Raw genomic sequence first — 18,626 nt, forward strand, 5'->3', positions numbered from 1 at the left:
ACTGTAGCCTTACCTTGCATTTATAAAGAGGCATTTAGCGAAACAATGTTATACTCAACCTTTTTTTATAATGGAATTCCATCAAATATATTACAAAAAAATTCATTTGATCAGCAAAATCATAATCATATCTAATTAGAAAAGGCTCAGCCTCAACTAACCAATCACAAACATCTGTCACGAATAACTACAGAAAAACATTAGGATATGCTTAATTAGAAACTCTACATGTAAAACAAGAAGATCCAGTGTTGCCAGATTTAACAGTATTTAACAGTAAACAGGATTTAACAGTAAATTCACTGCGAGTAATTGACAGTCCTGCCCCCAGCTCACACACACACACACACACACATGCACACATGCGCACACACACGCACAGTGTCTCACTTGTACAGTACAAGAAACTAAGAAATAAAAATAATCGCTCCTGGTAAAAATAGAAGCCTACTTTCGGTGTTTCAGTAGCCCTAAAAAATATAAGTCTTCTGCTGCCCTGCGCTTTTGTAGGTCACATTTTTAAATGTTGACGTCGAGCTCCTGAATAAAGGATTCGTGCCCTAGGGATAAAAGATGGACAAAAACACAATTATTTTAAAGTAAATTGGGTCCTTAACACATTAAAATGAATAGAAAATTCTGTGTAATGCTTTCTTGATAATGTTAGCATACCGACTGCCATTTTGCTTTTGCCTTCTCTGCCTCAAACTTGGCAACCTCTTTCCGGTCATGGACTGAAATAAGAAACTTCCAGATCACAAGGAGCATAATGCCAATAATGAGGACAGACATGCACACGCCCAGAGCGATCAACGGAGCGCTTGGCGGCTCAGGGCAGTCTGTAGGAGAATTATACAAACAGTTACACAAACACTAAAATAAGTTAAACTGTATATATAGATATATATAGATAGATAGATATAAAAATTTGTCTAACCGTAAAGCTTGGGGTTGTAAATGATGCTGCCATGATCACTGTCCACCAAGCTGAAAGACAGTGGACAGTGGTCCTCACTCTGTAAGGTGCACAGTGTCGCCAGACTCTCTTCAAAATCTGACAATAAAAACATAGATTAACATAAAACCAAAACTGATCCTTTTTATTTTTTCTTTTATAAATGGTCTTGAATTATCAAAAAGAAAATAAATGTTTCTCTGATCACATATTGAATCTTTAATTTAAAAAAAACTATACAGTAGGTCCGCCTCTAAAACCATTTGATGACATCACCAAGACCTCTTCTATTTTAAACCCCTCCTCTCCAACCACATGTCCTATAATAATCCCTTTTCACAATCCACTCTACTCTTGATGGGTAAAATCAATTTCCTTACTACATTTTTGTCCTCAAAATGAATGCTAATATTCTCCAAATTCTTTTAAATATATACCATGTTATGCAGTTATGATATTACCCCTCTCAAAAATACAAACTCTTAATATCTCTTTCCTTTGTCTGTCTTGTGTCTTTATCAAAGACAGACAGTGTTTTGTGTTTTTTGATTGTCTCCCAGTCAGAGAGCGTATAGACACACAGCACCAGTGGCTTGTGATCTCACGGTTCATATAATAGGCTGATCTTGTATAGACACTCGAGGGTTTTGAAACCCAATGGTCCCCGACAATAGACTCTACACACAACAAGCTAAGGAGCATGTTTCCTTTGTGAAGTGTCAAGAGGGACAATCTAAAGGATTTCTGCTTTGTACATGCATAAAGGAGACTATGAAGACAGATTTTGAGCCGTTTTAACATTTAATCCATTAAACGTAATAGTATCTATTTTCATGTTAATAGTTCTTATTTTGTATCTATTCTATTAAGTACTTGTACTTACGTATTCATAAGCTACGTGTGCTTATTCTTTAGATTCTAGTAACTTTGTAAAGATACTAGTACTTATAATTAGATACTAGTAATTATATGAGTTGTGACTAGTAGCTATTCTACTGTTACTACTAACATACTATTTCAGATTTTTATCATTTGTACTAGTCCCAATTGCAATATATACTAGTCAGAACAGAAGAGTTGATATCTGAATGACCGATCCCTATAGAAGTCAACAGCAAAAATTTGAAATGTGTTGCTAGTAAGGAATAGTTATAAATAGTTAAGTGCAGCATAGTTACTAGTCATTATTGAAATAAGCACTAGTATCTAATGAATTGTACCAGTAGCATAAAAATAGATTAAATTAAATTTATGCATTAAGGAGACGCTTTTATCCAAAGCGACTTACAGTGCATTCAGGCTATAAATTTTTACCTATCGTGTTCCCGGGGAATCGAACCCCCAACATTGCCCTTGATAAAGCAATTGAGCTACAGGAACACTATGATAGCACATTTTATAGATTAAAACATCTTGCCATAGAAGGTATAATATAATTTTCTATGAGTCAGAAGACTTTGAATATACAGGTTTAGAATGACATGAGGGTAGTAAATAATGCCAAAAAGTTACCTTGTGACCACTGATAAATGGACACTGCAGAGAACAAAACAAAAATGGACTCTGACCTGTGGAATTGCTGACAGTGACATGTAGGGAGTTACACTTCACGGCACACTCGTCCAACGGGTCCTTAGCTTTGAGGTAACACTCCACACAAGTCCTGTGGGACGACCCACAATGATTCAAACCAGGTTGTAGCCAAAACAAATGACTTTAAATGCTGCATATTCATTATGAAACTCAGCTTCAGTCACAGATGCACATGGATGTCTTTACCTGGGTAAGCTACAGATATCTCCACAGGTTGAGCACCTTTGGCACCACTCTCCTGAGGCTCCGGGAACGCTACACTCACACTTCCCACATACACACTTGCCCCGTCTGCTGCAGATGGAACCATCTGGAGACATGCATGAGTTTTTGCTGGTGCTGCAGTTACAGAACTCTCCCATCCAACCGCTGTGACACACACACTCGCCACATTCACATTCCCCGTGACCTACACAAACACACATACAGGAAATTAATATTTTAATTTAGCATAGAAGCATTAAATAGATCAAAAGTTACATTTTTCATTAATCAAAGAATCCTGAAAAAAAAGTATCACAATTTCCACAATAAAATCAAGCAGCAGCAAATCAGCATATTAGAAAGATTTCTGAAGGATCATGTGACACTGAAGACTGGAGTAATGTTGCTGAAAATTCAGCTTTGATCATAGGAATAAATATATTCTTTTTAAAATAAATTTAAATTGAAAATAGCTATTTTATATTTCACAATATTAAAATTTTTACTGTATCTGTAAATAAATTCTGACATGGTGAGCATATGAGATACAGCCTTTGTTAAAGTAATGAGATATTAAAATGTAAAAAAATAAATAAAAATGTTTAATTAATAATAAATCAGTTTTGTGAGTTCATTAATTTGTTATTAATTATATAATATATTGATTAATTAATAAAAAAACAATCAGTGATCAATATTTGCTGAAAACATTTCACTTTTAAAGGGGTGCTATTAGTTAGTCTGTAATGTTGCTGTTTGAGCATAAAAAATATATCTGCAAAGTTACAAAGCTCAAAGTCCAATTCGAAAGGAGTTATTTTATTTAACAGAAATCACTTTTCAAAAACTACAAGGAATGAATCGTTTGGACTACAATGCATATTTTCCGGGATTTGCAATATCGCAAAGATCGACGAATAAAACGAGACCTGGTTGAGCTGCACTAGACAAGGCAACGTCTGAGACGCGCTAGTGTTCCCAAGACAGATGAGTTTAGAGTTGTTGCAATCACCCTGGTTTAAATCATGCTCAAATTTATTTGATTTTGACGCAATATTAAAACTGAAGCTTGCAGCATGCAGCTATTGTAAGAGGCAGGACATTTCCAACCAGGCACCGAGTGCTGTCAGTCACAACACACTATGGCCCAGCTAACCAATCACAGCACATTTTGTATTCCAGAAGGCTGGCCTTCATATTTGATACAGGAACCATTCGAGCCGTTCATGCCACACTAGAGAGAGAGGTGTTGTAATAATGTAAAATATGTGGGAAATAATGTGTTTTTCGAACAACCTTGTATGAGAGCCTGTTCTAGTACACCCCCAAAACAAAAGTCAAGACTTTGTAAAAGAGCATAATAGGACCCCTTTAAGACAAAAGCTTCAAACTTGAATTCTCCAATGGTAAGAAAATTCCTTATTTTAAAAAAATATATATATATGATTATCACGCTATATTGACAGCCCTAAAGTAAATATAAAATCCTCACATTGCACACTAACATCGATATGTAAATAAATACAAACATGGGATGGCCATTTTAAACCCTTTGTCCCATATCCTCCCGAGTACAGCAACTGTTGTGGCAATTATCAGCGTGTTATTCTTTCATTAACATTCCACAGTGCAGGAGTGGATCAAATATCCCTCCCACTCTGTCAGCAGGTTCTTTTCCTCCACTCAAACCTTGAGACAGGGTTACACTGGGTACTGACCTCCGCAAAGCTCTCCTCTGAACCTGAGGCAGGAAAAGTTGTCGCACTCGCAGTATGGCCCATACACACGACCGAAACTAGACGGGTGACACACACACTGTCCGCAGAAACACTCGCCCTGGCCGCTGCACATCTCTGCACCTTCATGTGCCCTGCCACACACATCGTACATTAAAATATGTAAGCATGCCTCGCAGGAAACACTCCATGATGCTTGTTCTCACCTGCAGTCACTGATTTGTTCTTGACCCTCTGTGCATTCACACTTCGGCCCCACAAAGCCTGGATCACACACACAGGCGCCACACTCCAGCGCCCCGCGGCCTCGGCTGCAGAAGGCACTGTTCACTTCAGGGGTTTGATGACAGTGACACACACACTGAGACTCTAGTTCGATCTCCAGAGCATCTTGGAAACCCACAGGCCGCAAGGAAAACCTCCGTAGACCGGCAAGACAGCTTTTTAACTCAACAGTAACATTAAAAGATACCTAAGTGAAAAAAAGATAATTCTTGTTTGAATTTCTTTGAAAAATTGAGTATGATTCAAATAAAGCTGTTATGTACAGCACAATGAGAGCAACAACCTATTATAACATTATAATCATTGCATTTTATATATCATACTTGCGTGTGACAGATTTGTTATTTCATTGAGCAGATACATATTTTTATTTTTTGCTTCAGTCCTGTTTTAATCTAACAGGGATGCATTTCTGTAAAGGATGACTGAATGAAGTACTGACCACATCACCAGCTTTGACATTGGAGCATTTTTTACATCCGGGGATGATGGTCCCATCCTGACAGAGTGCTGTGAAGGAAATCTGCAGACCCTCAGTGTTGCCCAGAACCTCCAGATCGATCTCTGACCTCAGTTCCTGTCAATTAAACAACATACACATAAAAGTCCTGTGTGAAGATTAAGATTTGTAAAATATTTTAAATGTAAAAACTAATTGAAAATAAACCTTGATGGGGTGATTAGGACACACTAAAAAAAACTAAAGTAAACAAAACTGAAACAAAATAGAAAAACTAAACACAAATGCAAAATAAAAAACAGAGCAAAGCACAAAATAAAACAAATAAATAATTTAATTTGTGAGATTAAGTAGAGTGACATGAGAGATATTAAACTAGCACAGCTATTTAGAAAATCATGTTTAGTGGTCATTATATAATGCTGTATTTATGTAAATAGCTTATTTACTAGGGTTTGTCACAGACTTTACACTACCATAATACGGCACCATGGTGGGCCTGTGTCAGGTAGGCAGGGATGTGCAGCCCTCAGGTAGTTTGTGGAGGGGCGTAATAAAAAATTGGAGTGAAGGCAGAGGTAAGAGAGAATGGGGGATGGAGAACAGAGATGAAGAGATCAAACAACAGCCGTAGAACAAGTGCAAGCATGCTCTGTGAACACAGCGATTCTCAAGAAAATGAGCAGAGGGGGTTAAAGGAAAAGGTGAACAGATGACAAATCTGCATGAGAAATAATTCTGAGAAAATAATCCTCTCATACTCAATTTGGTAATTTATTCATTAATCATTTGGTTTCTTCTTTTATTCATTTCCTCAATGATTAACAGTGTGTGTGTGTGTGTGTGTGTGTGTGTATTGGCCAACTCAGAAATTTTATTTGCCATGATCTTGATATATATATATATATATATATATATATATATATATATATATATATATACAGATAGAATTCAAAGACTTTCTATTACTATATCGCTCAAAACCTCGTCTGTGTCAGTTTGTTAATTAACATTTCCTTAAATCATTAAAATATGCAAAGCATAAAAATCACGTGCATGACCATTAATTTAGACTTCAATATTGCATGTTGGTTGGTGGATTTTTTAACTAGCAGATGCCAAAAAGTATGTGTTAATAGGGTGTTGTCCAATGCATTGTTGCCTTCTACTGGTACCCCACAGGATTATGTTTTGTCCCCCTCTCTTGTTTTCTTCATATACTGATGATTGTCAGAGTGTTTTGTCAGAGTGTCAGAGACACATTATTAAATTTGCAGATGATTCTGTGATTGTGTCTCTCCTCATCGAGTCAGATGGAAGTCATGGTCCAGTAGTCGATTATTTTATTCAATGGTGTAATGCTTCCTTTTTAAACATTAATGCTTCTAAATCAAAAGAGATGTTCATTGACTTTCCTAAGAATAACTTTGTACCTGTGCTGCCTGCCATCATTAAGGCACATCAGGTAGAAGTGGTCAAAGAATACAAATATTTAGGCACTGTATTTTATGATAAATTAAAATTTGAGGCAGAACTGATATGATTAACGGGAAAGCTCTTCAACGCATGTATTTTCTGAGAAAAAATTTGAACTTTTCATGTGGATGCTTCTTATATGAAGATGTTTTATACTTGTTTTATTGAATCTATTTTAAGTTTAAGTTAAATAGTATAGTTAAAATGTACAGTAAAATAGTGGGGACTGATTTAAGGACTATCACACAAATGTATGAATATAAGGTGACTAAGAAGGGCCAGTTAGTCCTTACGGATGTCACCCATCCATTGTGATTGAATTTCAACTGCTTCCTTCTGGCCGGAGATTTAAACTGGTTTTTAAAAGACTTATTATAAATGTGTGTTTTATGTGTGTAGTGTTGCTGTTGTAAGTGCATGTATACTGCTGTCTACATATAGAATTGCCTTTTAAGGACAATAAAGTTAAGTAAGTAAGTAACACTCTCACATTACTTGTTAAGACTAAAATGCATTCTTGTACCTTATATGAGGTCATGATGAGTTCCAGAATGTTCCTTGAATCGGATGCCAACACCCCCACAGTAGCACCAGGAATCAGACTTGCATAATTCTATCAAAAAGGCAGAAGGTGGTTAAACATCAACTACAAACTCCTGGAGAGTAGCCACAGAATTTGAGATGTGGAAGAGCGATAAGGAGAAATGGAGGAAAGACGAAAGAAAAGGAGAACTCAGAAAACATAAAATATTTGTCATGAGAGGTCGGTCTGGGTGATGTGATAAAGCCTGTGTTTGAACATGTTGTAAAGAGAATTGAACACACTAGTGATTCATGCTGTCTATTCACACACTGATATATCTTTCTTCACAGGTCCTCTCAGGTTCCACACATGCCTTTTTGTTTGCCTCATAAATGAATAAACATGGGAGAGAAAAATCCCTTGCTCTTTTCTCACCTCATAGTTCTGTCTCTGATTTTCAGTCACAGCGAATATGAGGAGGATATTGTTTTCAACCAGTTTGTCGATAAGCTGCCCTAATGTTGGATACTCCTAAATATAGAGGACAAAAGTACCAAAAACATGACATCCAGTCAGACAACAGATTCACAAAAAATACTACAGGAGACAGAATGGAACTACGTTAATTTGTTTTAAAAACCATTATTCAATTCATTTAGGTTTAAAATAAAATAATTATACAAGAACTACTGTTTTGGACTTTGTAAAGGAATATTCTAGGTTAAATACAACTTAAGTTATATTTATAGCATCTAAATACTCTGAATCATTACTTGACGTTTTCACAAAATTATAAGCTTTCTTTTCTTTTCTTTAAAAAAAAATTAATTATAAGAGAATGCGAAGGAGAACTCAAAGTTTGTACATCGGAGAAATGGCTCTTTGTGTGGGCACCGAACTCACTGTGTGAACACTCAGTTGAGTTCTTATGCATCTGTTTGAATGCTTTAAATGACAAGGCTTAAAACCACATGCAAATGATACGCTTTAGTGACGATGCGCAGCAGTGGCCCATCAACTGTCGTGGTACCCTATTATCATCACCACCTTTCACCCCACTAGCAATGGCCCTGGTTTCATTTAAGTCAAATGACAACAAGGCTGTGAAAAATATTGAAAATGTGTTACCAAAAACTACATCTATCCCTCACAGCCTCTATTTTTATTTGTATCAAATTAATCATGTATCAGACTTCACCCTACCAGTTGGGCAGTCATGGAATACTCATTGCTGTCATCCAGGTAACACTCTCCGTCATTGGGGACAACGATGCCGGACATTTTGCTGTCCATCCCAAAATGAGAATCTGCATCGCTCACGAACACCAGCAGCTTCATGGAATTGTTCTGCCAGCCAATCCTGTCCTGCGTTGAGAGGGACGTTTCCAGAAGTTGGAACAAAAAAGCATCCCTCCATAAAAGCAAAGGATTTCAAGGGAGTCTGTGGAAACCCACTCACCCCGCACACAGCAGCCTGCATGATGGCGTCAAAACCGCCCTCTGGAACGTCGATGTTCGCCGATACCTGCTGCTTTGAGATGATCTCATTAAACTTATCAGTACTGCTTGTTAATGACAGAAGATGTCTGTATCCAAATGTGGGGAGACATTCATAATCAACACTCCTGCAAAAGACAAAAGTGTTAAAAATGGGGTTCTATTGTCTGACACTGTCCCATTCATCTTATTTTTGGATTATACCGGCAGACCCTTTAGATCTGGCTAAGGTGGTCTATCATGGGAATCACCTGCAGGGATTGGCCAACTCTTCGTGTGTTATCTTGATGAAAGGCAGAACTGGTTTCTCCACAAAGGAACCGAATCCTAGTCTGAATTTGCTTGTAAGCTTAGCCATCTCTTTGGAGAGCGTCGATCCCAAGTCTTTGATCATTTTCAGATCATCAATCATAGACGCTGACAGGTCCATGAGGTAATAAATGTCCACCGGATGGTCCTCCGGTTCCTGCACTTGAATTTGATAGGTCAGCTGACTTCCTGTGGAGGAGAAATGATAAATAAAGCTCAAAATGGTTTACATTTTAAGATTCCAGTGTGGTACAAATGTTTTCCAGGTCAGAGTTATCTTTGGCACCCACTATAACCTGTAGATATTATGTAGTTCCTCTGTTGTTGTTTTCCTGTATCTGAATGACTAAATATTTCTAATCTTACCATCGGGGAAGTACCTCACCAGCAGAGGAGCAGCTGTGGGTAGAGAGAGACATTTCTTTGATTTTCAAATCTGTGTCACCCATTTCTATACCTGGCCTAAGCTGGAGGAGCAACTTCTGCGGTGCGATGTATGAAACATTAGTGTGGCTGGCACTCTTTCCTAAGCCTTGATCCTTCAGCACTTTGACATTCGTGACGGGGAACTCCACAAATTCGCCGGAGCATCCCTTCTGAAGAAGAGCCTCTGGTGTGTCGCATCTCTCATTGATTGAGAAAAAGTCGGTGAAATTCTAGATAAACAATCATGTTAATTATTATTGGTAACACTTTAGAGTGTTGCATAGTGACAGAATTAACTAACACTGTGATCCAAAATAAGCTGATTGACGAACCTCTCTTAAAAATATATTTTGGTGCTCCATGCACCTTCCTGAAGGCAATTTTTTAAATAAATAAAAAAAGGATGCAAAGAATAATGTACTATTATTGTTGCTACATTATATAAAGAGTTTGTTTAATGCATTCTGAAAAATGTTGAAAGCAACATCAGTTGTGTTACCTGTAGTGTGCACCAGGCGCAATGTGGCCCCAGCTGCAGACACTCGTCACAGGAGAGAGCGTTAAATTGAGAACACGTCCCTGTACACACAAAACAGCAGAGCGTGGTGGTTTGTGGATGCGGTTCGCTTTTCTCAATGCTACAAAGTTTCTCACGCAACATCAAAACCATAGAAAGTCAGCTGATATTTTTGCTGTCTGCCAAAAAGTAGTCTGGGCACTAGACTGAAAGTACACTAATAATTATTCTTAAATCAATGTATTGTTTTTCTTCACTTGCATTTACTGCAGCTTATTCATATTTTACTATTACAACAATAAATGCTTATGTATTTTTAAGTGAAACCAATAAACATAGCATTTGAGATGAACTGACACTTTTGAAAGTTCAAATATGCTTACACTAGAAAAAGAAAATGGGTTTGTGGTTCAGTCCCATTCTCTGTCTTCCCAGCATACACTGGGGCATGAATGGTAGCATTAATGTTTTTTTTTGTTTTTTTACTGTTTACTAATATATATATAGTTTTTATGTTAATTTTGTTGTCGTTATTGTCTTGTGATGTTAGGATGAATTTGTTCCTCTAAATGACAGTAGCCTAATTTGTTGACAGTAACACTTGTGTTTCATGTACCAAGTTTTAAGTCACATTTGAATGTGATTCATATTTTTTTAATCTTCATATAATGGATATTTATTTATAATGTATGTGACAGTAAAAAGAACTATTTACATTTCTCGGGAAAACACGACGTGACGCTCACAATATTAAACAATGTAAATGTACATTTCTTCACAGAACATTTCAATTGACAGAATTAATAAGTGTTGTTATATTGATGCAGATTATCAAAATAACTAAATTTTTAATAACAAATATATTTTAATTAAAATAATGAAGTCAATGGGCTAAATGATTACGTTTAAAGCCTGAATTTAAAGCTGAACGAGGAACGAAACTGCTCGTAGCCTATGTGTATGTGTGTGATTGATGAAAAATGTTCCTCAGTCTTACCTCCGACAGTGGCGAGCCAGAAGTGAAGGACAAGGTAGAGTAAAACAATCCCCATTAGTCCTCACGGTTTCTGATCACAGGAGAGAGAGAAAAAACACAGTTCATACTCACACACAAACAAACGCGGGATGCGATCATGCAGCGCGAGCAGGTCTGAGCTCACCTGGACAGTCAGACTCAGCGCGTGCGCTTACCTGCCCAACCTTACATGCACTTCCGTGCGAGCGAGAACACAACAGGTAAGTCACTATCTCACAACGGCAGGTATCTCTCTCAAATTCAGGTGTCACAATACAACCGCCTCTCTAAAGCTCTTGACGTAAGAAATGGTACACTGACTTAAATGAAGTAGCCTACGATTATCAACACACTTTAATATATTAATGACGTGTTAGTGTGGCACTTGTGGTAATGTGGCGTTTTCCACTCTCACTTATGGAAATATGGTTTTATTTGCCAAGTAAGACATGTTCCTGGATCAACATCTTTTGTTGATCCTGAATCAACATTAGGCTACTTTCCAAAATTACAGATTTAACCCAGTTCCTACCCCTAAACCTAACCTTACCCGTAATTTATTCTTAAAATCAGAGGGAAATTAAAATCTGTGTTTATGTAGGCTAATAGACAATGCATAGCCTAAATGAGCGTTCACAGCATCATGTGAATTATTCAGTGACTTTCAGTGTATTTTTTGAAATGCAATCTGTCATGTTTTTTCTTGTGTTGCCCAAATATCTCGTGTTAGCTATAATTTTAAACTTAAAGGCATTTTTATACAACACACAATATTTTTTTGTAAGTGTTTAGTGTACACTGACTAGCAACCTAACTGTTGTGGTTACTGAAACATTTGAAATCACAGTTTAAATGTATGTACTTTCATGAATTATAAAAAACACAAATACTTGTAATACTGTTTAACTGTAGTCTAACTATAACTAACTAATACTATAAGTATTACCTACTGTATTTTTTTTAATTCTTTTATTATGTGTTTTTTGTTCTGTTGCTGTCATTCTGTTGCACTGAGGAGCTTCTGTCACGAAAACAAATTCCTTGTATGTGTAAACATACTTGGCAATAAAGCTCATTCTGATTCTGATTTGCTTTAGCTTTAATTAGGGGAATCAGGGTCCCGTGAACCCCCATAAATAACACCCTGACTGACACTGAATGATCACTGGAGGCCCAAGGCACTGAACTGTTGGTTGCTAGTAGTCATTCCTGTTTGACTCTCCTGCCACAAGTGCTTCACTGTTTAAACTCCCATTGACAGTTGCCCGTAATGTCACGTTTGTATGTAAAATATCACCTGTCACTCATGTCGCCACACTTGCCACCCCTAAAAATGTATGATTTCTGGTCACATTTCTTCTACAAATAGCTGTCTGTGTGAAACGACAAATAAATGTTTATCTTTTCTTTCATTGCTTAGTTGATACATTGCTATAGTATTGCTAAAGCTTTTAAATTATATGAAATTAAATGTTAGCAGTTAATATTTAGTTTTCTGCAGTTCACTCACATTGAGGGACCTTTTGACTTTGATTTATCCATGCATTGCCAAATATCCATAAATGATGATCTTATTCGTTAACAAAGCCTGTGGGAATCCCCATGGCTTTGAGTAATATTAATATTTGCTGAGTGTGGTTGCATGTGGCACATTCCTCTCTATATGGCTGAAAACAGGTGTGTGTGTGTGTGTGTGTGTGTGTGTGTGTGTGTGTGTGTGTGTAAGCCACGCCTGACATTGGCTGTGAGGAGCCATGACTCAGTCTCTGTCTGAAGACCACAGAAGGACATATATAGATAAAACAATGTCAATGTTTAACTGGTCAGGTTCTATAAAATTAGCAAAGGTTTCAATTTCATTTTTATTTTTAATGACTAAATGTAATGATTAACATCCGATCATAAATTGTTTGGATTGCTACCAGTGTGAACAAGTGGATGAGGCCTCACAATAGATGTCATTGTTGTTGAAACAATAGATTAAATAATGGGTTGTTTTCATTTTTACAATCATAATTCTAGGTCAGCATGGAAATATTGTGTAGATGTTACTCTTTCATAATCTTAGATTTAATAGACTTTGTTACACAGTATATAATTTCAAAGTATCAGCTCTGTTTGTTCTAAAATTCATTTGGATCTTGGCAAATCTGAGGACAGTTTGAGACATGTGTGATTACTGGGGACTTTTTCCCCCCATGTTTTTCCATTTTTAACCATGTACTCTACATTTAATTTAATTTCTACAACTAAATTTTCAAAGATTGCATTTTACTTTCCTGAATTGTATATACAGTATGTAACAGGAAGATATACAAGAAAGATCCAATGCCTAATTCAAAAGCAAGCATTACTATGCACTACTCTCCCAGAAGGGTGTTATTTGGGACAGATTGTATAAATTTCTATTTTTATTTAATTATATTATTATTTGTTTAAAACGCCTCATCTTTCAGAATAAAGAACAAGGATGTCCACACAGGATCACATGATCATAAATGGCAATATTCATGACCACTGACCATCATACCCTTCACTAACAGATTTTTGAAAAGGATTTTGATTGATCACTTCCATTTAGAACAATGACATTTGGAATTTGACTTAAATGTAAGAAATCAGTCATGAAGGGATGGAAAGAGAAAGGTCATCAATTAAGAGCATAAATCTTTTGATTTATGTCTCAAGTACGTGTCCAGGGCCATATTTTCAATTATTTATCGAGACCAGCTTAAAATATGGTCTTGGTCTTGAGACAGACTTGAGTCTGAGTCTGGACTTGAGTGCTGCAACACTGCTATCATATCTTATCCTTTTGTATTGCATCCTAAATCTCTTCCTATCCCTATCCAATTCTATGCTGTCCTATCCTGTCCTATCCCATTCTATCGAACACTCTCAGAAATAAAGGTACAAAAGTTTTCACTGGAAAGTACCTTTTCAAACGGTACATTTTGGCACCTAAAGGGTCCTTTTTGGTATTTTAAAAGTGCATATTAGCACTTAAAGTGTACATATTAGAACTTAATAGGTACAAAATTGTACCTTTTGAAAAGGTTCTGCCCCAGTGACAGCTTTTGTACCTTTATTTCTGAGAGTTTATCTGATCCTATCTGATCCTATCCTATTGTACTTTTTCTTCCCATAACAGCAGATCAAATTTGGACATGCAGGACACCTTGCTCAAAGTACATTTTGGCTGTATCAGATTGGAGTAACTCACCCCTGAAGGCCTTGACAGCTAGCATGCTGTCCTCTCTCTCAAAACCAAAACCACAGCAGCAAGTGGGATACAGCGGTACTGGAGTATGTGAATGTCCGTCCGGCTGGAAGTGTTTGTCGGAAGCAATAGTACGCTCAAACTATCACAGCGGCTTAATGGAGCATGACGCCTGCCCTCCCTTCCTCACCCCTTTTTCTCACATATTACACACACTTTTCTGCCTGAATGACGGCAGCAACTGCAGTACTACACACACACACACACACACAGCGTGAAGCTTCTTCATTAGTGAGACAGAGACTGACAGGCCAAATGTGTGACTGTGGATTTTGTTGAATGTGTGTGCACGCAGCATGTAGGTCAGTGGGGTTTTCTGTTGTCTGTCAGACAGCGAAACTGATTCTGTGGCAAGTATTCACCATCATTGTCAGGTGCTTTTTTTTAGTTTTGTAACAGGTCTTAGCATGCCCAGTGCACGTGCCTCAGGTTTTGCCTACGTCAGGGCCTTATAAAAGATTTCATGTTAAATACAAGCTCTGTTCCGAGAATTTTGTGATCTAATGTTGACTACCACAAAAAATTAATTGTGTCTTGTCTTTGGATTACAGTGAGGCACTCCGAATCCGTAAAACTATTTCAGTTGTATAGCCACAAGATGTAAACAATATGCCTGTTATGATTTTAGTGTAAAAAAAAAAACTCTTGCTAACCTTTTCTGTGTGAAGGTAAATAATATTGTATAGTTTTGTTAACCTTAATGTAATCCTATAACAACTGAAAAAGTGATTTCAACACCTTTGCACCTTAAATAATACAAAATTGGCCCATTCACTTCCATTGCAAGTGCCTCACTATACTCTGGATTTTTGCTTTAAAAAAAAAAATAGAAAATAGAGATTTGAACAGAACAGAATAGAGTCAATTACATTTTTGTTGTAATAAACATTATGCCATCAATTGAGCTTGTATTTAACCCAGAGTTTTCTTTAATTTAATGCCCTAACAAGGACATTGGGAAAAGCAGCCAAGGGTTTCAGTTAAGAAAATTGCTTTCTAAAGATACTAAATTACATTTTAATGTAAATTTAAAAACACAGAAAGCGTTATGTGAGGGATAAAGAGATAGAAAATTTTAGCTCAGTACAAAAACAACTGAAGTCGGTAGAAATTCCCCACCATGTGTGTGTGTGTGTGTTCGCGCGCTGCAGTCACACTCACCAGAAATGAATGGCATAGATTCACTCCTCATTCTTCCTCACTGAACTATGAATGGAACGTGGAGAAACAGAGAGAGACAATGAGACACTGAGGGAAAATGTCTCTTTTATATAAAGTCAAAGAGAAATAATGTGGGCAGAAAAACTTTGTGGTTGTACTTTTTCACACATACAAACACACAGAGACTTCAGAAGCATTACAGACCTCTCAATGGTTTCAAATGAAGATAATTATCTTACAGTTGTTCAAAGCAAAACAAGATCTGGCATTTATATGAGCCTTTTCAAAAGGAGAACATCACTTCACATTACAACAGACTAACAAACCAGCCCCTTAACTAACCCCAATAAGAAAACTTTATTATTTTGTTTAATAAAAAATAAAATAATAAAATGTCTAGCAATTGTTTATAGTGATGTATAATACAATTCACAATACTGATTTCATGATATGATTTTCTTATGATTTTTATAACAAAATTTGATTTAAGACAAATTATAAATGAAAAGGTGTCCCAAAAATCCCAAATCAAATAAATAAATAATACAAATAAAATGAATCTCTTCATATAAACAAACTAATTTTAATCACGTTCCAAACAAAGATGCTGCATATACGCAGCATGAGTAGTTTTTGATTTAAATTAGATTTGTTGTTTAATTTATTATTTAATTAATGCTGATTTTGCACATTACCAGGGCCAATTTTGGTCAAAATATCTTACCTGGCTAGTTCAAAATGCCATCCAACACTTTGTAATACACTTTGGCATTTAAAATGTTTTATTTCTGGAATATGACAGCAAAATCAGTTTTGCTCTTTGACTGTGACAGTCTCTTTCCGTTGTGGGGTTCAGGATGTGGGTTTTGATTGACAGGGTGCTGTGGTGGTGATGGCAGTATTTAGACTAAAAAAAGTTTGAGACAGATCTCCTATCTATATAACACACACACACTCTCTCTCTCTCTCTCTCTCTCTCTCTCTCTCACACACACACACACACACACACATGTTAAAGCACAGACATATAGCCTACATCCACACACACGCTCGCACATACATGCACCTAACCGTCACACTCCCACCAGGACACAGGGTGTGTCCTTTCAGCTGTCTGGGGGGAGGGAAAGAGACAGGTGTACATGCTATTAAATGTGAACTTGTCATTAGTATAGATCAAGAAACTAACGTCTGACAGAAATAATAAGAAACAGGAAAGACAATGAGAAAGCGACTGAGAGAATCATAAAGAGAGAAAAAATACCATAGACACGCTTTCTTAGAATAGAGTTTGAGTTTGTGGTAATTAGATAGTGGAAACACACTCACATACAGTGAGAGAATGAGACACATGCAAGGTGCCTGTGAGTCTTATACATAATCTCCTGGATTTATGATAAAACCCTGCAGGCTGATATTACAAAGAGCCCATCGGCATGGGCACTTTCAGCTAAAGAGGGGTAAATCAACCTTCCAAAGAGATGACAGTGAAATGTAGATTCTTTGTATAAACAGAAATGTACTTTCAATGAAAGTAAAGTTGAAAAAAAAAAAACAAGGTGAAAGACAAAAATGCTGAAGATATGTGCGTGCTGAGCTGCATGGCCTACATAGTTTTGTGGCCTTAATTATAACTCCATCTGCTGGTCATGCCAGTAAGGCAAGTCTACGCTTTATTTTATTTTATTTTTTACAAATAAATACAATAATAATAATTAATTGTTAAAATATCAACACACAAGCAAATCAGTACAAATACTGCAAGGGATACGTGCTTGGACCCCTAATTGCATTATGTGTAAGTAGTATACTGTTACTTTTGGTGTACGCAACACTATTGCTACGGCGCTTTGAGTGTCTAGATGAAACAAATAGCGTATTAGGTATATTGAGAAAAGTTATTTGTGATTTGAGTCAATTAAAACTGTTCAAAAAAAAAAAAATGTTTTTTGATGATTAAAGATCTGACAATGCACCACTTATTTGGTGAAAATAAACCAAATAGTTCGCTCTGCTCCACAGCTAATGTCAGTGTAGTGTTCTGCTGTGCTGTACTCGAGGTGTCAGTGAGCACTAGATTGAGTATCAGCGCTGATGCTCGAGCTCTCGTCGGGTGCAGTGGCGCGCGCCTGTAATCCAAGCTGCTGGGAGACTGAGGCTGGCGGATCGCTTGAGTTCAGGGGTTCTGGGCTGCAGTGGACTATGTTGATCAGGTGTCCACACTAAGTTTGGTATCGATATGGTGCTCCTGGGGGAGCTCGGGACCACCAGGTCGTCTAAGGAGGGGTGAACCGGCCCAGGTCGGAGACGGAGCAGGTCAAAGCCCCCGTGTCGATCAGTAGTGGGATCGCGCCTGTGAATAGACACTGCAGTGCAGCCTGAGCGATACAGCGAGACCCAGACTTTTTTTTTAGGACACTGTTTATAATAGACAAACTCAGAGATGAAAACATTTTACAGTCAAACTCATTTTTACTTGGCAAAAACATGGCACATGTAGCACTTCTAATAATGCATCCATTTGGAAAAGATGTGAAATGTCGAGAAGTCTGTCCAAGATATATAATAGCAATTCTACAACCCGAGTTCCGGAAAAGTTGGGACGTTTTTTAAATTTTAATAAAATGAAAACTAAAGGAATTTCAAATCACATGAGCCAATATTTTATTCACAATAGAACATAGATCATAGGCGCCGATTTATGTTTTTCTCCGTGGGTGCTCAAGGGCGCACGCCATTAAAAATTTTTAAAAAATAGACTAGGCTATTCAAAAAATATTGCATTTCAGAACCTTAGGCTAATGGACAGCGGCCGATACAAACAAACACAACAGCGTCACTTCTCAAAAATACAAACAGGATTGGAGATGAAAAGTTTAACTGACACGTAACCGCTAATGCGTTCAGCTTCTTGGGAAATTAATGTTTTGTAAATATTGATTAAAAAACTATTGCGAAAGGACAGCGTTTCCATTAACCGATTGTTGCGACTAAAATAATGAGTTTCTGGGAATGTCTACCTCATTTATGTTTCGAGGTTTCTTTTGATAGTGGCATGGCTTTTCTTTGAGGTTTCGAATCCATTATTCATATAGGTTAAAAATATATTTTTTTATTTTATGTATTTAACAAAGAACTCGTATTCTGTCCAAAAGTAGGCTACTTTTGTGTCCATTAGTTTTTCCTCTT

At 36.9% G+C, this 18,626-nt stretch overlaps 1 protein-coding gene across 3 annotated transcripts; it reads right to left on the reverse strand.

The window, feature by feature from the left end:
• Positions 1 to 461: 461 nt before the first annotated feature.
• On the reverse strand, positions 462 to 14,385 carry LOC132119380 (integrin beta-6-like). Of its 3 annotated transcripts, none has more exons than XM_059529258.1 (17): positions 14,220 to 14,385; positions 10,979 to 11,048; positions 9,964 to 10,043; positions 9,496 to 9,694; positions 8,981 to 9,227; positions 8,692 to 8,857; positions 8,436 to 8,597; positions 7,668 to 7,763; positions 7,233 to 7,322; positions 5,216 to 5,350; positions 4,695 to 4,960; positions 4,471 to 4,622; positions 2,735 to 2,957; positions 2,524 to 2,618; positions 938 to 1,054; positions 673 to 839; positions 462 to 560 (listed from the first exon to the last, which is right to left on the reverse strand). In XM_059529258.1, exons 2-17 carry the CDS (start codon positions 11,031 to 11,033, stop codon positions 471 to 473), a joined length of 2,340 nt encoding a protein of 779 aa, XP_059385241.1. In that variant the 5' UTR covers positions 11,034 to 11,048; positions 14,220 to 14,385; the 3' UTR covers positions 462 to 470. The 3 variants fall into 3 exon arrangements, with proteins under 3 accessions (XP_059385241.1, XP_059385243.1, XP_059385244.1); XM_059529260.1 differs by lacking the exon at positions 14,220 to 14,385 and adding an exon at positions 11,142 to 11,260; XM_059529261.1 differs by lacking the exon at positions 14,220 to 14,385 and adding an exon at positions 11,173 to 11,236.
• Between the last annotated feature and the right edge of the window lie 4,241 nt (positions 14,386 to 18,626).

Source organism: Carassius carassius, chromosome 38, assembly GCF_963082965.1.
Source record: "Carassius carassius chromosome 38, fCarCar2.1, whole genome shotgun sequence".
In the NCBI taxonomy this organism is placed as follows: domain Eukaryota; kingdom Metazoa; phylum Chordata; class Actinopteri; order Cypriniformes; family Cyprinidae; genus Carassius; species Carassius carassius.